Source organism: Contarinia nasturtii, unplaced genomic scaffold (assembly GCF_009176525.2).
Source record: "Contarinia nasturtii isolate CC-2019 unplaced genomic scaffold, AAFC_CNas_1.1 Cnas_scaffold_285, whole genome shotgun sequence".
NCBI lineage: Eukaryota > Metazoa > Arthropoda > Insecta > Diptera > Cecidomyiidae > Contarinia > Contarinia nasturtii.
The window spans coordinates 2850700-2871133 of record NW_022197640.1 but is presented as its reverse complement, the minus strand read 5'-3'; the positions used below and the strand labels follow the sequence as shown (position 1 = coordinate 2871133).

The window sequence follows — 20434 nt, the reverse complement described above, 5'->3', positions numbered from 1 at the left end:
AACAAACTGTTTTCGATTCATAATAGCAAAATTCAAGTCAATAAGTAGTTTTTATGCTAAATTTATGATTAAATTTAATAATTTTATTTGTTGATTAAATGAAAAAAATAAGAAAACAATATAAAATAGGAATAAAACTTATTTTCCGTGTCGATAACAAACGAATAAACGGAATGCCACCTGTTGACAGGCAATGGTTGAATTCGCAGTGGTGAATTCGGTGAAGAAATTAATTTTCAAAACACTTTCGCCATTGCAACGGCACGCACTCGAACATGAATATTCAATTCGTCTCACTGCACATTTGTTCGTCCAATGTGATAGATCACCTTTGCATCGCAACACAATCCGACATTCGTCAAATACTAAACTAACTGTTTTGCAAATCGATTCATTTTTGTTGTGTGTCGCATTGGACATTGCTGCTTAAAGATCGTGTTCATATCATTTTAAATTTGTTCTAATTGTTGTGAAATTGTTATTTTTATTGCATTCTTTTTTTTTTAACTTATAATCGATCAAGAGCGAAAATAATTCCAAAATGGTAAGTGTTTTACAAACGGCACTTTTTATAATCGCAAGATGATATGACCTTTTTTTTGGCATGGTTAACGCAAAATATTTCCACAAAAAAGGTCAACATATCAAGTTTAATCTAATCTAATTAGAAACTTCATACAACGTACATTTTTTTCTTGTACAAATTGAATGTCTACAATAGCTATGCTGAAAAAAAAATCACAAATATGAAATTTAGCTATCTTGTCTTGCTAGTTGAACATTTCGAATAACGGTTATTTTTTCGGTGGTTTTCATTCTTTTGCGCGCGAAAACACCGATCAAATTGCATTTTTAGAAAATTGAATGTCTAGATATATTGGTTTTTTCCCTTCTCTGTTTTGTTTCATGTGAATATGTTAGCGTGAGGTGATGTCATTACATATCGGACAGGCGGGTACACAAATCGGTGATACGATTTGGGAATTGTATCGTTTGGAGCATGACATTAACGCAGATGGTACATTGGCACATGAAGCGTCAGACACTGGTTCATTTTTTAGTGCAACCGACAATGGAAAATATGTGCCGCACAGTATTTTCGTCGATCTTGAGCCAACGGTACTTGGTGAAATTCGGACTGGTGTACATAAACACTTTTATCATCCCGAAACAATGATTTCGGGCAAAGAAGATGCGGCCAATAATTATGCACGCGGTCATTACACCGTTGGAAAGGAAATTGTCGATCGAGTACTGTCACAGATTCGCAAACAAGTGGAAAAATTCACCAATTTACAGGGATTTTTGATATTTAATTCGTTTGGCGGTGGTACCGGTTCTGGTTTTACCGCACTTTTATTAGAGCGCTTACAAAATGACTATGCAAAAGCGCTTAATCTACAATTCTCGGTTTATCCGGCACCAATGATTTCAACCGCCGTCGTTGAACCGTACAATTCAATTTTGACAACGCACAGCACCATGGAATATTCAAATGTCACATTTCTGTTCGACAACGAAGCATTGTATGAAATTTGTATGAATAGTTTAAAAGTTGATCGTCCAGCATACAAAAATTTGAATCGTTTATTGGCACAAGTGGTTGCATCAACAACGGCATCGCTACGTTTCCAAGGTTCGATGAATGTCGATTTAAATGAATTTCAGACGAATTTGGTGCCATTTCCGCGTATTCATTTTCCATTGGTCGCATATTCGCCACTGTTGGCCAGAGAAAAATCCATGCACGAAACCAATTCAATTCGACAGATCACAACAAATTGCTTTGAACCAAACAATTGCATGATGAAATGCGATCCGCGACAGGGTAAATATATGGCATGCTGCATGCTTTATCGCGGTGACGTTGTACCAAAAGATATCAATGATACCATATCGCATATTAAATCAAAGGTAATCATCCGAACATATATTTTATTTTCTTGAACCATTGGTTGTACTATATTTTCGATCTCGTCATATTGATGCACATACATTGTTTATCTGCAATAGCGTGCGATCTCATTTGTTGACTGGTGTCCGACTGGATTCAAAGTTGGAATCAATTGTCAACAACCATCGGTTGTACCTGGTGGTGATTTGGCGTTGACAACCAAAGCCTGTTGTATGCTTTCCAATTCAACGGCCATTGCTGAAGGATTCTGTCGTATGAATGCCAGTAAGTATTTGTCACTCAATGTATTGAAATACTAAGCAGAAATTTGAATATTCATGTATATTCTTCTTATTCTACAGAATTTGACTTGATGTACAAAAAACGAGCATTTGTTCACTGGTAAGCATTAAAACTTTCAATAAGAAATGATGAGCATTCTAGATTTTAAAAGTGTTTACAAATTCGAATGCAATCATTTTTTTTATATTACAGGTATGTTGGTGAGGGAATGGAAGAAGGTGAATTCGCTGAAGCTCGAGAAGATTTGGCCACATTAGAAAAGGATTACGAAGAAGTCGGTACCGATGATGTTGAAGATGAGTACGAAGGCCAAGAGTATACAGAATACTAAAGAAACACGGTGATACATACGAACCACAAAATGAACTCAAGAAAATTGTATTATTTGTTAATAACGAATTTTGAATTCAAAATAGCAAACCAAAAAAAAACTAGAAAAACTAACCAAAAATCATAAAGAACCAAAAATAAAAAAAAAATGCTTGAAAAAATTAAATTATTTGATTAAAGGGCTCTGGAGCATTTTTGAAGAAGAAAAGTAAATAAATAAATGAATCTGTATTAAATCGAATCGATTATAGAATTTATTATTCTCCTGGTTTTAAATCTGTTGGATTATCAATTTATAGGTGAAATTGATACGGATGTAATTTGCGTTAACTTCCACTGGATAATTCATAATGTGTTTTTATTTGAATTTTATGTAGAAAAAAATTGAAGAAATTTGTCCATTTTACACAGCACGCACACATTGAATCGCTTGTTTAATCACTTACTTACACGTTTGAAATCAATACAATTTCCATGACATTGTTCTCTAGATAACTGAAAAGCTAGTGAAATTTTGTTCACTTTCAAGTTTGTATTGCTCAAAGTTAATTCCAAATATTCATCACTATACTAGGTCATGTGCAATAGAAAACGAAATGGTGAGAATTGTTTTAAATCAGTTTTTATTTTCTATCATCAACAGGTTGCATGAGCTCAAAAGTAAGTATGAAATACACAGGAATTGTATTATTTCTATTTTTATAATTGCATTGTAAACTGTCTTTTTTTCTTCATTTTTTTGTTGAGTTATTATTATAGTCAGCGATTTATTAAATCCAATGGCTCATACAATACAATTGTGGAATATTGGTTTCCATTTTAATTGGTTTTTATAAGTTTATCATTTTTTTTTTGTAAATTTTCCGTTTTTATTTTCATTTTTCAAACAATGCGTAAATTAAAAAAAATTGAATGTTGGTTTGTTATCCATAATTTTTGTATAAACTTTCTTAGCATTTCATATAATTATACAATCAATTCACGAATCCGAAAAATATTTGAACAATTTGAAAAAAAAAAAAGATTCTTTTTTAAAAAGATAGCGAAAAAAATCATTGCTGAGTCGGTTTTTTCTGTTTAATATGGAACATTGGAGAATAGATACGAAACACTTTCTCCGTTGTGTGTTCGTCGAACGGCTTCAGCAAACATCATTGACACATCGATGCACTGTAACAGAAAGAAAATAAAATCAATCAATATTGAAGTTTGTTTTGATGCAACGATGAATTTTGTGTTAATTTAAATTTACCTGAATTTTGGGGCAGTCACGCATATGGCCATCTTGTGGAATTGTATTTGTAACAACAACCGCTTCAAAACAGGCATTATTTATTCGTGAAATGGCCGGACCGGAGAAAATGCCATGTGTTAAAATGGCGTACACACGAGTTGCACCAGCTTCCATTAGTTTTTCAGCTGCATGACAAATGGTACCGCATGTGTCGGCCATATCATCAACCAAAATTGCAACACGATCTTTTACATCACCGACCAATACCATTGATGCAACCTCGTTTGCCTTCTTACGTTCTTTGTGAATCAAGGCGAATTCAACATTCAAGCGATCAGCGATCGATGTGACACGCTTTGCACCACCAGCATCTGGTGATACAATGATTGAATTACGCCATTCCGAAATGTTTTCTTTTATCCACTTCAAAACGGCCGGTTCAGCATACAAATTATCAACCGGAATATCGAAAAATCCCTGCAAAATATGATAAAGATATTCGAATTGGTTGGAATTAAATCATTTATTCCATTTAATATACTCACTTGAATTTGTGATGCATGCAAATCCATTGTTATGATGTGATCAGCACCAGCAACTGACAGCATATTCGCAACTAATTTAGCTGAAATCGGTGCACGACTCTAAATGCGTAGAATTCCATGTCGGTGATCAGTCAACGTATGAAGGATGTGTAAAAGAGAAAATGGGAAAATAAATGCGTTCCAATTAGTTTAAATGTAAATGTATATATAAGTGCGATTATGTGATTAGTTTTACAATGGATAATAAAAAAATGGTAACGTTCGTTTGCATGGATTTTTCCCACAATGATATTCGCAAAAGGACACATGCAATTTGTATAATACTGATATATTAATTGTAGTTATGAAAATACCCATTTTGATTGTGTGTTGTTGTTTTATTTTAGTCGTTTAACCTCCATTGTACGGATAAATCAAACGACCATTAAATATTTTGGTTTCAATAAAAAAAATGAAATCTCAATGAGTAGTGGTTTCGACAACGGAAAAAGAAAACGTACACAAAAATTATTTATTCAATCAGCTAAATTATAAATTAATTATGTGTGTCTTTTTTTAGTTTTGGTTTTTCTTTTAAGCAAAAATCAAAAAGTGACAATTCACAACATATAGCACAGATTATATGTAATGTATAAACTCTATATTGCATGCATCTAATTATTTTGTTTATTATTATTTTTTTACCTCTAAATATACATTTCTAACCCAATAAGTCCAATAAATCGAATTATTTAGTGCATTGAATTTTTTCTATGGCATTTGTTTCCCTACCACTTTTCAATAATAATTTTTTCATTAATTTTCAATTCTTGAAATGAAAAAATAACAATCATCTCAAGCTCAATCAATTCATCAGACATTTTAATCGCACACAACACAATTTTTCAGATATGATTCAGATGTTGATGATGATGGCATTTATTTTAAAATGATATATCGTTATTATTATCTTAAAATCAATGTTTGGTAAAAAAAAAAAATATTTATTATATAAATCAGTGATAGGATTTATTTTGAATTTTATTTTTCTCTGTTTTTTTTTTCTTCCTAACTAAAAAAGAAAACCAAAACGAAAAACATTACCAAACACAGTTAACAATAACAACAAACACGATTACTCACAGTATAATTGTGCGTAGAAAAATCCTAAAAAAATATTGACAAATTCATGAATAGAAAATTGAAAAGAAAAACACACAATTTCTGAAAATCATAGACAATAAACAACAAAATATTCATGGCGGAGAGAATGTTGACGGTTTAAGTTAAACGTGAGCGTGGAACGGTCTAAAACAGAATGTTGATATGGTGTGTGTGTGTGTGTGAAATTCAAAATTTTCAAAAAAAAATTGTACACAGCAAATGTGTGTGATCTAAATATTCATCTTAATAAGGGGGACAGGTTATTGTTCTGAGCTCAGACTCTATCAGGCAAACTAAATTCAAAAAGCACTTCACTCTACTCACTAGGTTATATGAAAATTAAAAATCTTACTCGATATTATACTGTTGTTTTTTCGTTGGATGGCAATGGTTTTATTTTATTTTATAATTTTTGGACTGACAGGCGGTGTGTTAGTAGCAATAAATATATGGATAATTATTATGAATGTTTACAACAAACGACAACTAAATGTTTGTGTGAATGTAGCCAAAACGATTTATTAGGTCAATGACAACTGATGAGTTTTTTTTGTGCAATTTTTGAGAAATGGACACATTTTGGACGCTGAAAAATGGTAAAAAATGTCTTGTTTTTTTGTTTGTTGAAAACTAATTTTTTTGATGAACATTATTCACATATACAAAATACAGAATGAAGACCCATTTTGAAGTAAGAAAAATTCACAATTAAATTTTTCTTAAGTTTCTTTGTTGTTGAAAATTGAAATAAAATTAAACATTTACATCATAAACGAAGTAAAAATGACCAAAAAAGCAAATGATGAGTTAAATCTCCTTTTTTTAAAAAAAAAAAAAGTTTAAATAAAAAATATAGAAATGAAATTTGAAAATATTCATTTTTCTAATACCCTAAATTTCCATTCGTTGTACTTCAATCGTTGGACATTGTTCAGGGAAGTTGTGGATTCTTTACCCTCGCCTGCCTATTTTATAAACGTTTAAACAAATTTTAATAATCGGTATTTATTTTATTTCTTGTCACTTTACGATTTCTGCATAATTCAGTTTGATTTTATATTTTTAAAAACATATTTAAACCTTTGGCGTTCAGCTCATTTATTAATGATTGAATTTTCGTTTTTGCGAAACGTTACTTATCCCTTTATCGCCGTGAAACGTTTTAGCTTTTATTGTTTCTTTTTCATTGTTTTTCGCATTATTTTATAAAAAAATATCCACCAAATTGAGATAATACAATTAATAAATGATCTGTTTTGGTGCGCCCATTAAACGCATTGTCAAATTATTATGCAGCTCATTTACAGGTTACCCGCTAATTTGTACATATATTTACTTTGAATGAGAAAATAAAGGGAAAAACAGAGAGAAATAGATAGAGAGAGAGAGAGAGAGAGAGAGATATATTGAAAGAGAATTGTTTACAAAATAACATCAAAATTAATAGTTTACATATCTGCTGTTGTTGTGGCTGATTCTAGATTGTTGTTTAAATTTGAATTTGTATTTACTCTTAAAAAGTAAGCATAAATAAACAATTTGACAATGTTGAATCAATAAACAAATCGGCTCCGACATTGCATAACAATAAATAAATAAATGACGATTACTATTACTTCAAAATTCGTACACAAATTGTAAGTGTGAAATTAAAAGAAAACAACGGTGGGAGCAGAATGAGAGAATAACGTTATATATGTATATCATACACAGTTCAAGATTAGGGCATAAAAACTGCAATCAAACATTAATAATAGCAAAAACGTGAATTTCAACCAAAAAAAAAAATATATATATATATAGATCTATGTACACAAGATGCGCTCTTCAGAAATTCAAATAGCAAAAACAAAAACATTCAATATACTCAAAAATGCTTAAAATATCAACGATTTTGATATTCGTTTTTAGATTATTATCAAACATTAATTGCGGTGGACAAAATTGATTTTCTCTCGTGCCATAGCTTCTCTTAGTTTTATTTTATTCGCAATTGATATCAAATTGCATTCTCGATATAAATTAATTGTTGTTTTAACAGAAAAAAGGAAATTAAAAACTTGTATTATTAATATATCGAAGTAAATGCAATTCGGAAAAGATGTTCAATTTTTACCTTATCCTTTTTATCTTGTCTGGCATACGGGAAGCATGGAATAACAGCTGTTACACGAGACGCTGATGCAATTTTACATGCATTTATCATAATCAATAATTCCATAAGATTGTCATTTATTTCGCCAGAACCAGACTGTACAATGTATACATCTTCACCACGGACTGATTCACCAATTTCAACGCTACAAATTAAAGAGAAAAAAAATACAATTCCATTGAAAGACACGCAAAGCATACAATAACAATATAAATCGGGTGCCAGGCACAGTGTATAAACAACTCTTATCTAATAGTTCATAAAAAAAATCATTTCTGACAGTAAACACTTTGTAAAATCGGGTAATCTCCTTGAAACAAAACTAAACCAAAATTAAAGAGCTAACATTTTAAACTAGTTTCTTATTGGACGAATTCAAGAGGCAGGCACAGGGCACAACCTTTTGTTTGTATCTAAGGCATTTTTTAAATTTTTTTTTGCTTCGATTAGCATTTGATAATCTGTTTAATCGATAATTTCTTGTTATTATTTGAATTTGAACAATAAAACGAACAAAGAATTATAATGCTTGCGATTGCATATACGGTATGGAATCGACCTCAATCTAAAATTAAGCACTCACAATAATGAGAGATATCCTTCAGATGTTGGAATCCATATCAGTTCAAATATGAATCGTTTGACATAAATGTTGAAGGTCAATATGTAGTGCAACATTCATAAAAAAACAGAAGAAACATTTATTGCATTTGAATTTGTCATATTTGTGAGCCAGAGAGGGTGCCAAGCACATATCGACAAAAGTGACATTTTCAACCGAAGGAAAATGCGGTTTATTTCTATTGCCGCAAAAAAAATGAGCTTAAATTGCGTCTATCAATTATTTTTCCAATGAACCAGCCGATATTGACCGTTTATAATAATATGTGGTTGTTTTTTCCTTATATATATATTTGTGCTCCTTATTATGTACATGTGATAACCTTTTTCAAGTTTGTATATAAGAATTCTAGTTGACCCCTGAAGTAATCTATGGCGTAAACATATTTTCAATTTACGTTTGCCCCCCCCTCCAATTTTTTGTACTGGTCAATCAACTGAAATTGATTTCAAAATGCCAAAATATTTCCAATGGAAATTATGACCAAATATATAATCTAAAATCTAGTCAAAATAGATTGAAATATCGATTGAAAATTATCTCTGTTTATATTGTTGTCATGACTTTAATGGTCATTTTTTTTTCTCACATCGATTACGTTTATAATAATTCATTTAAAGAAAAAAAAATCGTTTATTTTGAGATTTGATTATTGACCCCAACGACGCTTCCAACGAAGAAAACATTTAAATTCCATAATGAATGGAAATGTTTGACGTTATGTTTACATGGAATTTTTTCGCTTATTTTCCCCTTCGCTCCAAATTAAATTCATAAATCATAAGTGATATGCAATCATAAAATTGTAAAAGATAGTCCATCCAACTACCAAATTTATCTCTGTAAAACTACGAAGAATGTACACAGACAACACCATTCGCACGTGTATTCAAGTAATTGTGTATGTGCGCTAGCGATATTGCCACTTTCATTTTGATCAGCTGAGTGGAACACATTCGATACAACCAACAGTGATAAACGCAATAATAATGTCGTGTATTTTATTATTTCTTGTGTATTTTTCTTTGTGTCTTCTCTCAATCGTTTTCGTGTTTATCGATTCACACACAACGTGTATCGTTGTCGCGTTGTATTTGGATGATATTGATATGTCGCAATTGCGGCAATTCATGATGATGCGCATAGTCTTAGAACTTGAACTATTTCCGAACAAAAGAAAAACTAAAGGGAACACGACAAAAACCTGATCAAATTTCCTTGTGAATGATTCACAATTGCGAATGTGTGTAAAACTTGAATTTGCCCGAAAATAGCTCAAAAGAAGTCTCCATACATATAAACGTATAAAATGCGAAACAATTGCATTCTATGGAGAATTCATATGTGCAATCACATTTCTCTATCTCCATTTCTGTGTTGGCATTTCCGATTTAAAATATATTGTGCAAAATTTATATTGTTCGAAACAAAAATGAAATGAAGCATGTGTGCAGGTTATGTTTTTGTTATTGGTGGTTGGAATTTTTGGTATATATATATATATTTTCTATTCAGCAAACGAAATGCATTTTGGCGTACCTGTTTCTCTTGCACATGGTTCTCGTATTTTACGAAAGATACGAAAATTCTTCAAAGCTGCATTGTGCAATAAAGACCCTTTTTTATTTCATTTTCGTTCATTTTGGTGCGAACAGGTCAGACAGACGGAAAAACGGGAGAGAAGAGAAATGAAACACAGATAAGCAAAACGCAACGATGTGTAATTCAATAGCACGTTTTCACATAGAACAGTGTGCACATTTTCGGGCTCTGAAAATGTTTTCGAATGTTATTTATTTTATTTGCAATATTATCTTCAAATGTCATTTCATGGCGTTCAGTTTTTAATTTTCGAATCAAAAATCACGCCAAAACAATAGCCTCACTTGCTATAAGGTAAGAGATTTGGTTTGATGTCATGCTTTTCGGTGTTTTAAATGACTTTCATTCATGTCATTTTAATTACATGACCAAAATGCTATTTTAAGTACCGTAAACGAACATCTCAATCAATTTCGGTGCGCCTTTCGAGCATTTACATACTCTAAATACAATTACACACACACTGTCTGCTTTAAAATGAAATATGATTATGATTAGAATACAGAATTGTATTCATTATTGAAAAATAACAAGCATGATGATAATTCCGTCTTACCAATTGGCATTGTACAGTTTTCATTGGTATTTTTTTTAAAGCAACACAACAATTTGATATTTTTTTAATCGAACAATTTCGTATGTTGATTGAAAAAAAGAAGCACCAAAAATGGTATAATGCTGTATGGTGTAGGCATAAAAAAAATCACAACTCCGCATTTATGAATTAAATAGGCACATGCTCGTGGTTTTTTATATGCCCCGAACGAGAATGAGAAAGAGCTTAGAGAATACAGATCAATCACGCAAACAATAAACATATATACGCCAAATATGAACTACGAAAGAACTTGTTTCACTGTGGTTGCTAGAACCCATCATCATCATCATCATTGATGACACTACACACATTTTAAACACGTTAAATATTTGCGAACAATTCCGACGAGAGCGAAAAAAAACTTCGTTGTTTTCAAAAAATGTTGAAATTTCTTCAGAAAAAAGAATAACAAATTGAAGAGAAAAAAAAAACCGTACTCACCATGTTTCTAAATTGCTGAATTTTTTCGTAACCACCTTGCCCAAATCAATGCCAAGCCGATCGACAATGCGTTGGGCTAAATCGGGATGTGATGAACCGGAGAATACTTTAATGTTCGGCATCCTAGACTGTAGTTTCAGCACACTCGACTGTTCCAAGTTACTCCGGACTAAACTTTTAGCGCGTATGGGATTAGTAGATCGTACTGGCATCACACAATCAACAGCACCAGCGATACACACGATGTATATATTTTTTTCGGTGAAAGAAAAATAATGATAATCATGTCGTCAGTCAGAAACGTCACATAAACTGATAGTACAAATTCAGCGTAGTAGCCCAATCAATGAGTGCAAGCGAGATGGCCAGCAATTTTTTTTTTTTGGTTTCGTACAACTCATTCGTTTCGCATTTGTATTGTTGTTTCGTTTGTCTCGTGTTTTTTTCCCTAGCGTTTTGCTGTTGTCATGGTAGTTGCGTGTGTATATTGCTCTTCATCGCCAATTGTCTGTATTGAGTGTATGGAATTTTCTTTCTTTCCTTCATTCGTTTAGTGTTAGAATTTGTATGTGTTTTGTTTCTCTCCTGTGACTTTGTCTTTCGTTTTTCTGGTTCTTGCCATATTGCTTGAACTATGCGCACGCGGGAGATACACATGTTGCTAGAGACATTGCCAATACACTTACACACACACACATACAGACCAGCATACATGAGCACACATATTCAAGTGTTATTGAGCTTGTTGTAGAAATAGTGTTAACCGATTGAAAGTTGGCCAACGGGTTCGACATATCGAAATTGCGTATGTTGTAATATTTGATGGTTTTATTTGTTGTAAAATAATTACGTTGTCTACACACGTCGATTTTTTTTAAATTTTTGCTTATGTGCTTGGATACAATTCCAAATAGCAATATAGCGTATCCTAATACACCTAGCAACGAGCTATCAATTTTTTTTCCTTATATGAAATATTAAACGAAAATGATGTTCAACGTAAAATTCAAATTCGACAATACATACAATGTTAAAGACGATTGACCATTTTGCGCGACTATCTGACAGTCGTCAAATGCACACACATTCATACAAATGATATTTTTTCAAAAATGGCACTACTTTCACTTGTGAGAAGCTCTGTGTTCGCTGCTGTCACTGTATGCAATAATAATTCTTATTGGTTCTCTATGTTATTGTTTTGTCATTTTCGTAGTACAAACATATATGCACAGGGAAGCATTGAGAGTATTATAAGGAGCTAAAGAAAAAAAACGAAATATATATATAAAAAACGAAAGAGCAGAAAAGAAAAATACAAGCAATTTATCAATCTACAAGTTGATTAAAAAGATTTTCAATTAGGGGCAAACAGTGAATTTGTCGAAATATTGATGTTGTTTTGTCATATTTTTTTTTTGTTAGTTTGAAGACACACTGTTTTACGTCAGCAAGTTTTGGTGGTATTCAATTGCATTCGGATTTTTGACGGATATTTCGTATAAACGGAAAATCATCGTTGTTTTTTTTTTAACGTGTACATAAAGTGAGAAATCAATTGACCACAATATACAACACTATAGAACGAAGAAATTAACAAACATCAAATATAACAATTGTAGCAAACACATTTATCGACACTTACACACGGCATACGAGAGTAAAAATTAATAGACGAAAACAACAAAAACAATTTTTTTTGTCATAGAAATTATCAACATAGGTATAAGCGTTCAAAATGGCGAACATGGCGGTATCTCGAATAAAGAGGGAATTTAAAGAAGTCATTAAAAGCGAAGAGGTTAGTTATAATCAACAGAAATTAGTTGTTGTTTTTTTTCATTTTGACGTTTTTTTTGTCAATCGATCGGAAGAATTTCGCGTACATTCTACATGATCGAATCGCTTCGAATGAAGTTCCGTTCATTTGTTTTGGATTCAAAAGTGCCTGGGACAAAATGATGCAAATGACATTTGAATGATTCGATGTATGATAATTATTTTTCAGCCACTTTTTTTGTAAATTATAACATATATCGTTCATTTTTATACGAATTTTAGCGAAAAAAAAATCATATATATGTATTTTTCTGTTAAAAAAACTTCTTTTTACTTAATTGGCTTCGAAGTGTGTATCGCTTTTGCTTTACATACAAAATAAAATGTTTACCTTTGTTTTTATCGTTATCCTCGACCGGCTCATCACTTGACATTTTATCGATTGATCAGTTTGCGATCTTTTGGTCGTTTGAATTTTCCAGTGAACAAAAAAAAAAAAAAAAAAAAAAAAAACAAATAATTGGCGTGTTTCAACTCTCTAGACCTTTTGATTTTGTTGACATTTTCAATTTTCAACGAAAATCCAACAATAATAACAACAACAAATTTGTGACATGAAAGAACAAAAGAAATGAAAATATATGAATAAATGATAATTTTTCAATTTCACTAGTGTGTCAATTTCACACTTTTTTCCAGTAATATTGTTCAATAAAAGTGTGTGTTTTATTGAGATTTTCCTTAAATTTACCTTAAGTGAACAACGAAAGTCGACAAAAAATCAACTCCTTCGATGCGAACACTGCGCAAGACCTGAAATTATTCTTTCTTTTTTTTACAAATAACACAATTGCTGGGTTCTTGATAAGGACTTAAAAATATGGTGTTTTTTTACTCTCACTAACTCAAACTGAAAAAATAATTCATATTCTGAATTTTAAAATAAATCGAATGATCCCCATTTGCGGTTTATGTGTGGGTCAGCTGATTGTGTGCGATACGCGTTCAAATTTGTTTTGCCTTTCTTAAAATATCTGTTCAAATGTAATCAGTTTTGTTTTCTTCTTCTTAACCTATTTATTTTCCCTTTTCAAAACGATTCAATGATCATGGTATGTTCAATGGACGTCATCTTATTGTTTGATCCCTTTGGCCTTTTGATATGATCTCATTACTTTTGATGCAATTATTATTATTTTTGTTGATTTCCAAAGAAGAAAAAGTATCCACTTGTTTTTCTTGGTTATTTTTTTGCTGTCATTCATTCACAATGTTTTTTTGATAATTTTTCAGATTGTTCAATGTTCGATCAAAATTGAATTAGTAAATGACAGTTGGACAGAATTACGAGGTGAAATTGCTGGCCCACCAGACACACCATATGAAGGCGGAAAATTTCAATTGGAAATCAAAGTGCCAGAAACTTATCCATTCAATCCCCCAAAGGTTCGCGAATGAGATGATCACAGATCGATGATCAATCAATTTAATGCATTTTTTAATCCAATTTACTTTAAACAGGTTAGATTCATTACACGAATTTGGCATCCGAACATATCATCGGTGACTGGTGCTATTTGTTTGGATATTTTAAAAGACAATTGGTAAATTTGCTTATTGAATTAAAATCGTGAAAAAACCACTCATATTTTCATATATAAATATTTCTTTTGGGGAAATCGTATAGGGCTGCTGCTATGACACTGCGTACTGTGCTGCTATCGTTACAAGCTCTATTATCGGCCGCTGAACCAGACGATCCACAAGATGCGGTTGTTGCATCTCAATACAAAGAAAAATACGAAATGTTTGTGTTGACAGCAAAACATTGGACAAATGCATATGCAGGTGGTCCAAATCGTAATCAAGATTGCGATCAAAAAATTCAGCGTTTACGTGATATGGGCATACAAGAGCATGAGGCCAGATCGGTGTTGTCGAAGGAGAATTGGAATTTAGAAAAAGCCACCGAAAATCTGTTCAGTTAGCTCCAAAACAAAGAGAATTCCTAAATTATCGGTTTATGACATAAACAAGATAGCGAGAGACAATGAAGAGTAAACCGTGGAGTAAAAATCATTTGGTGGTCAAATGAACTGACCGCTAGTGCAGTGAACAAACATACACAAATCCACTTAAATTATTATTATTATTAATTTTCTCTTTTATTTTGTTTTTTTTTTCTTTTGTTTTAATTCGAATTTTTTTTTTTGCTGCTCTTTTTTGTTTATCGATAATTGTTGAATCTGTTCATATAAAAAACACCGTCGAAAAATTGGTTCATTTGTCTAAGGGACATTACGAATTTCATTTTTTTTTCTTCTCATATTTATATTTTCTTAATTTTTTTGTTATAGTTTTTTTTTGTTTACGGTTATACGTGTGTGTGCCACACTTGCGTCGATTGGATGCTTAAATCAATTTGCGCATATATGCAATTTGCCATAACAGATTGGTTTTCGAATGGCTTCGCGATTCAATTGAAATGAAGGAGCACAATTTATTCGTATTTGGTTTGGCATTGCAAAACAATAACAACTGCGCATCAAATAAAATTGTATATAAAAAAATTGAGACAGCAAATCAATGCGAAAAAAAAGAAAGAAAAAACAAACACGTACACATACATACGCAAACACAGACATACACACACGCTCTTTGAATTGTTTTAACATACAAATTTAAATTAACGATGATAAAACTGAGATATGATTTAAATGAAGAAGAAAAATGAAAACAATGCCCGTAGTTGAGATGTACAATAAAATTTAAATGAGATAAGAGATGCTTCTCAATTTATATAAATGTAAGTTCATGATTAAAAATCGAAATTAAATTGATAAATGAAGATATTTTCGGTGTTTATTTTTTTCCATTCTTATTTGCCGGTTAGTTTGACTTTATTTTGACGATGTTTCTCTCGCCATTCGGCTTCCAAATGCACATAACTACCCCCAATTGATTGTGATTCTTGTTGAATTTGATTTTCGTTTCCGACTTTTTTTCGTACCATTGATATTATGTGTCGCATGGCACGTTCTTCAAATTCTCTTTGATTATCTTGATTGCTGCGTGCCGAAATCTCACCCGACCAATGACGTCCACTTGGTTTTGGCTTGCGACTGTAACAAATTTAAAATGGTCCTTGCATCGACATGATGATTTACAAGACAAAAATAAAATTGTTCAATGCATTCTTACCTTTGCACTGGTCTCATTCTTGGTTTTACAGGTCGTGGGCTGCTGTAATCTGATTCACATCCATCACTGCTCGTTGTTGAGAATTGCTTTAGCAATTTATTTGTTTTATAATTATTACTCGATTCACTGTCACTGCTCGATTCAAATGAGGCCGAAGACTGAATGCACACTTTGGCACGTCCATTCCGATTCTCCACTAAAAATATAGGTTTAATGGAAACATTTTTTCATCATGTCGGCAGCAATAAATAATACCAGCGAGTACAATTGGAGGTAATAGTCCCGGACGATCTTTTGTCGGCGTTAGTATAATGCCATTCCACCATGTTTCATTCAGAACACTGGCCTTCAGTAGTTTACTTGGTGGTGGTTCATATAAACAATTTCCTTCGGCCGCTACTTGAGCCAATTTTAATATGGCACGATCCTTGTCGTTAAGTATTTGCACAGTATGCTCTCGATATTGGCATCCCTGTAATCGAATCGGATGAAGAAAAAAATATTGTTTCTTTTTGTGGTATTTACCATTGGTCCCGGCAGAGTTTCGTAGCGAAATGCTTGTTGGCCACAGCATGTGTATCTTCCAGCTGGTCCTGGCATTCTGGTTTCCGTTACAGGTCCCAAAAATTGCGCTTGCTCTGAATGATACAAACACCAGTTCATCTAGATTGAAAGTGATTTTTAAAATGAAAAGTCAAACACGAAAGCCAAATCTCATTTACCTGGTACAATGGAAAGTAGCTTTCACATGTTGCGCAATATCTTAAATGATTAAAATACGACATTTAATTAAAGTCTTTATAAAAAATTACGATGATTGACGACAAACTCTTACAAATAATGAACATTCCCCCATAGACGCCAATAAACTTTTCGCCAAGATTTGAGCTCTTTATACAGTGTTGAAATAAAATGATTAAAATTCCATGATGTATCCCGACAATGTTGACTTATTACTTGGCCGTATCGATTCAAATGCATATTTGAAGGATCACAGTGAATTATAGTCGCCATCGATTCATTGACACATTTTAGGCACCTATGGATTTAAAGTCAATTATTAATTTAATAAAACTTAATTTTCCGAGAGCTGTACACACCGTGAACATCGAAATAAATCACAAAGACTGCCATAATGTCCTCTGAGTGCTTGTGGTGGTTCACATAAACTTTGAATCATTTTAATCCATATGCGCGGTGTAACGCGCTCCTTTTTATCTTTAACCATTTCTAATTCTAAATTTGTAAACATTGCGGCCAATCGTGATATAATACTTTCATTCAGACAGGATAAATTTGCGGACGCTTTAACAATTTCATTTAAATTTGCATGACAATAAGCTAAACAATCTAACAAAAGTGGTTCCATCTAAGTAACAAATATTTACATTCAAAATAGTAACGATTAGTTGAATGCTGAAACGCAAAAAAATCGGTCAAAAATTACTTGTAGAAAACCAGCAGAAACGAGAATAGGAACAACATTTATTGAATCAAGTAGTGGCCACATTTCTTCGGAGAGTGCATCCTTTTTAACCCATCGCATGAGCCATTCAAATATTTGTAAATCACAATGAACCGAAATGTCCATGTCCTCGAGCCGTTGACCAGCTGTTACATCAGCGAAATAGCCCATTTTTGTAACCAACAATCTTTGCGGACATGAAAAATCCTTGGACGTTCCTTTAACCTCATCACAAACATGAATCAAGACTTCGTGACTGAAATTGAATATCACGTTACATAAGTAATACAAAATCAATAAAATGTAAACAAAACATCGCATACTCGGATAGCAAACCGAGTGATTGACTCGATTTTCGGCGTTGATGTCCTTCTTTCGATGATGATCTTAGATTTGGATTTTCATTACTCGATCTGCTGGTATTTGTCGTTTCACCATTATTCACAACTATTCGTGGACTCAACAATTTTGCATTGCCGTTTGATTTCGTTTTTAAACCGCATGTGTGGCTCACATTCAATTTATCACTTTGTGTCGGCAAATTTGCTGCACAAATAAATGGTAAAATTGAGTCTAAAATTCCTTCGCTAATGACTTCATTCAATTTTTCGGTAAGAATTGAATCCAATGGTAATTTCTCATTGAAACTGTGCCGCCCTTTGAAGCTTCGATTCCATTTCTGGACCAAATTACTTTCAATTTGAGAACTTCCATCTGAAATTGAACATTTTATTCCATTACAATAATGCTGATTTTTATTCATTCTTCGATGAGGGATTTGAATGTTTGCTGACATTTTTACGTTTTTTTTAAGACCTCACCATTTTTATCCGTGCTACAACCATCTTCAGGCACGTTTAATTTGGGACTTTGACCTGATTTTGAATTCAATAGTCTGTTCACTAATTCGTATTTTGCTAATGCGTTGAAATCCACATTTTTACCATTTTCATTCTTAAGAATAATTGACTCGTGTACATGGCATGCTAACTTTAAAAAATCTAAAAATTCCGATGTGGAAATTGAACCCGATTGATTGCCACTATCACTATCCGATTTATCCGTATGTTTTGTTTCCATTCTACCATTCTAACTAAAATGGCGTTGATATCGCAACCAACTGACGACGAAAAAGAAATTTGCTGACAGGAAATCGAAAAATGCCAATACTTACTCAATAAAAAAAATAAAAAATAAACAACCTTTTACCTCCTTAGTAACCATACCACCGTTAATACGTCAAATATCATTCGAAAAATTTGTTTATTTGTTTTTTATTATTGTCATCATAAATCGAGTTGTTTTAACAATGCCAATTGAATAATTGCGCATGTATACAAATAGTAAATATCTTTTACATTGAATGGTATTTCGCACGTAACTATACGACTTCCATTATTTAATTGGTATCGAATAATGATGGTACAGTCCCCTTTCCTGTCATTATATAAATGTCTATTATGTATGATAATGATCTAATACATGTATGATCTAAATTTAAGTACTTATACGAAATATCACTGGACTGCTACTTGAAGAAAAAGTAAGCATTTGGAACATGAAATAATATTTGACGGATTTAACTTACTTTAAAATTGTGCTGGTGCTTTGCTGTGGCACCCTTTGGTGTGTTGTTGAATTGGAAACAAAACAATCGCATGTATTTAATTATAATTCCAATGGTTGCACTTCAGCATTTTGTTAGAGTGCCATTAATCCAATATAAACGACAAGAATCAATGAGATGATGCCGCCATGGGAGAAAGCTCCCTGTAAAAAACACATCAAACAATTTATGAATTTGTCTAAACAAATCGAGTTACATGTGTATTAAACGGCGTACCTTAGTATTGGCACTTTTGAAGAAAACGCCAAGTGAAAACAATCCAAGTGTGACGCCCCCCAATGAGGCCATTCAATGTAAGAGTGGCTTGCAAAATTCTACCCAATTGTTCAACCATAAATACCAAAAATGATAAAATTCCATACCTACATGCGGAAGAATTTTAAAATTGACTGGTCAATATAATTCACAAAATTAATAGCCGATGCCAACTTACCCCAATGACATCCACTTTGCATAAACGGCATCTTTTTCCGGTTTTATTTTTATATTTAATGCCGTACTCACAATATCTTCGCTTGTAACGGCCGCCAACGAATTTAGTGCTGATGCAACAGTTCTATTTCAATATTATAATGTTAAATCATCGCAGAAATATATTGCAAAAAAAATTAAACTTACCCCAAACTGGCAGCCAAGATTCCGGCCACGAAAAATCCATTCACGAATCGGATGTGATGGAAAACGTTCATTATGTAAGATGGTAGCAGCTCGTCTTTGGCTCTGATCTGACCAGATTTCCAGGGACTGCAATCTTTGTAATGCGCGAAGAGAGTGAGACCCGTGTAAAAGTTCACAATAAATATAAGAACGAGACCTGATTGCACCAAAAATTTTTTTTAATAATGTTTCAAAATTAAGGTTCAATAGATGCTCACCAATGATTGAGATGGCTAGTGCTTTATTTGCTTTCTTCTCGCATCTAAGTGACATACATTTCTGAACTGATGATTGATTTGTACATAAAAGCATCGATTGGAATCACTGCAGTTTAGTGGGTAGTTAAGTAGGCCGGCGCCACCATCTATACATACAAATGTCCATTAAAATCTGCGACATCTATACTCAAACACACTTTTGGTTGAAAATAAAACGCCTTCATATACCGACATTACATACAAGTGATACCCAATAGAAGAAACCACCAATCCCAACCGAAAATACAGTGTGCCGCGAAACTGGATTAGAATTAAAACTGCTAAACGAAAGATTCGCACTTTAATATTTCGATGCAAAGGCAATTTGATCAAAATGAAGAACAACTAATTTACTTAAAAAATTCCAGACGTTTTCCTTCATCCGCTGCCGTCCATCCGATCCGATCCCAAACGGATACGCGTAGATGGGATCGCAGGAAATTTGGTTTCCCAAAGTTTCACGACGAGCTATGTTCATTTATCGACCAATTAACATGAAATTTCGTCTAGATCATTTTTTTGGCAGAAAATTAGGTTTCCCAAAGTTTCACGACGATCGGATTATAAATAAAAAATTTGAA

The 20434-nt window shown here is 32.6% G+C and overlaps 4 protein-coding genes across 9 annotated transcripts; 2 read left to right on the top strand and 2 right to left on the bottom strand.

Moving 5' to 3' along the window:
• The first annotated feature begins 296 nt into the window (after positions 1–296).
• LOC116337578 (tubulin alpha-8 chain) lies at positions 297–2669 on the top strand. Its single transcript, XM_031762257.1, has 5 exons — positions 297–544; positions 922–1914; positions 2014–2179; positions 2257–2296; positions 2390–2669. Exons 1-5 carry the CDS (start codon positions 542–544, stop codon positions 2526–2528), a joined length of 1341 nt encoding a protein of 446 aa, XP_031618117.1. The 5' UTR covers positions 297–541; the 3' UTR covers positions 2529–2669.
• Positions 2670–3129: 460 nt separating this feature from the next.
• LOC116337821 (ribose-phosphate pyrophosphokinase 1) lies at positions 3130–13508 on the bottom strand. 5 transcript variants are annotated; one of them, XM_031762735.1, is made up of 8 exons: positions 13398–13508; positions 13038–13104; positions 10868–11072; positions 7566–7749; positions 6340–6414; positions 4307–4405; positions 3780–4238; positions 3130–3697 (listed from the first exon to the last, which is right to left on the bottom strand). In XM_031762735.1, the coding sequence occupies exons 2-8, from the start codon at positions 13078–13080 to the stop codon at positions 3605–3607; spliced, it is 1158 nt and encodes a 385-aa protein (XP_031618595.1). In that variant the 5' UTR covers positions 13081–13104; positions 13398–13508; the 3' UTR covers positions 3130–3604. The 5 variants fall into 5 exon arrangements, with proteins under 5 accessions (XP_031618595.1, XP_031618597.1, XP_031618598.1 ...); XM_031762737.1 differs by having other exon boundaries at positions 10868–11036; positions 13398–13507; XM_031762738.1 differs by lacking the exon at positions 6340–6414 and having other exon boundaries at positions 13398–13507.
• On the top strand, positions 12059–15427 carry LOC116337822 (ubiquitin-conjugating enzyme E2-22 kDa). Of its 2 annotated transcripts, XM_031762741.1 has the most exons (5): positions 12059–12413; positions 12490–12668; positions 13940–14092; positions 14168–14250; positions 14334–15427. In XM_031762741.1, exons 2-5 carry the CDS (start codon positions 12606–12608, stop codon positions 14632–14634), a joined length of 600 nt encoding a protein of 199 aa, XP_031618601.1. In that variant the 5' UTR covers positions 12059–12413; positions 12490–12605; the 3' UTR covers positions 14635–15427. The 2 variants fall into 2 exon arrangements, with proteins under 2 accessions (XP_031618601.1, XP_031618600.1); XM_031762740.1 differs by having other exon boundaries at positions 12059–12668.
• On the bottom strand, positions 15426–18392 carry LOC116337600 (uncharacterized protein KIAA1841 homolog). Its single transcript, XM_031762278.1, has 10 exons — positions 18134–18392; positions 17636–18026; positions 17295–17568; positions 16948–17216; positions 16683–16886; positions 16570–16609; positions 16373–16510; positions 16103–16319; positions 15848–16043; positions 15426–15768 (listed from the first exon to the last, which is right to left on the bottom strand). Exons 1-10 carry the CDS (start codon positions 18390–18392, stop codon positions 15525–15527), a joined length of 2232 nt encoding a protein of 743 aa, XP_031618138.1. The 3' UTR covers positions 15426–15524.
• Between the last annotated feature and the right edge of the window lie 2042 nt (positions 18393–20434).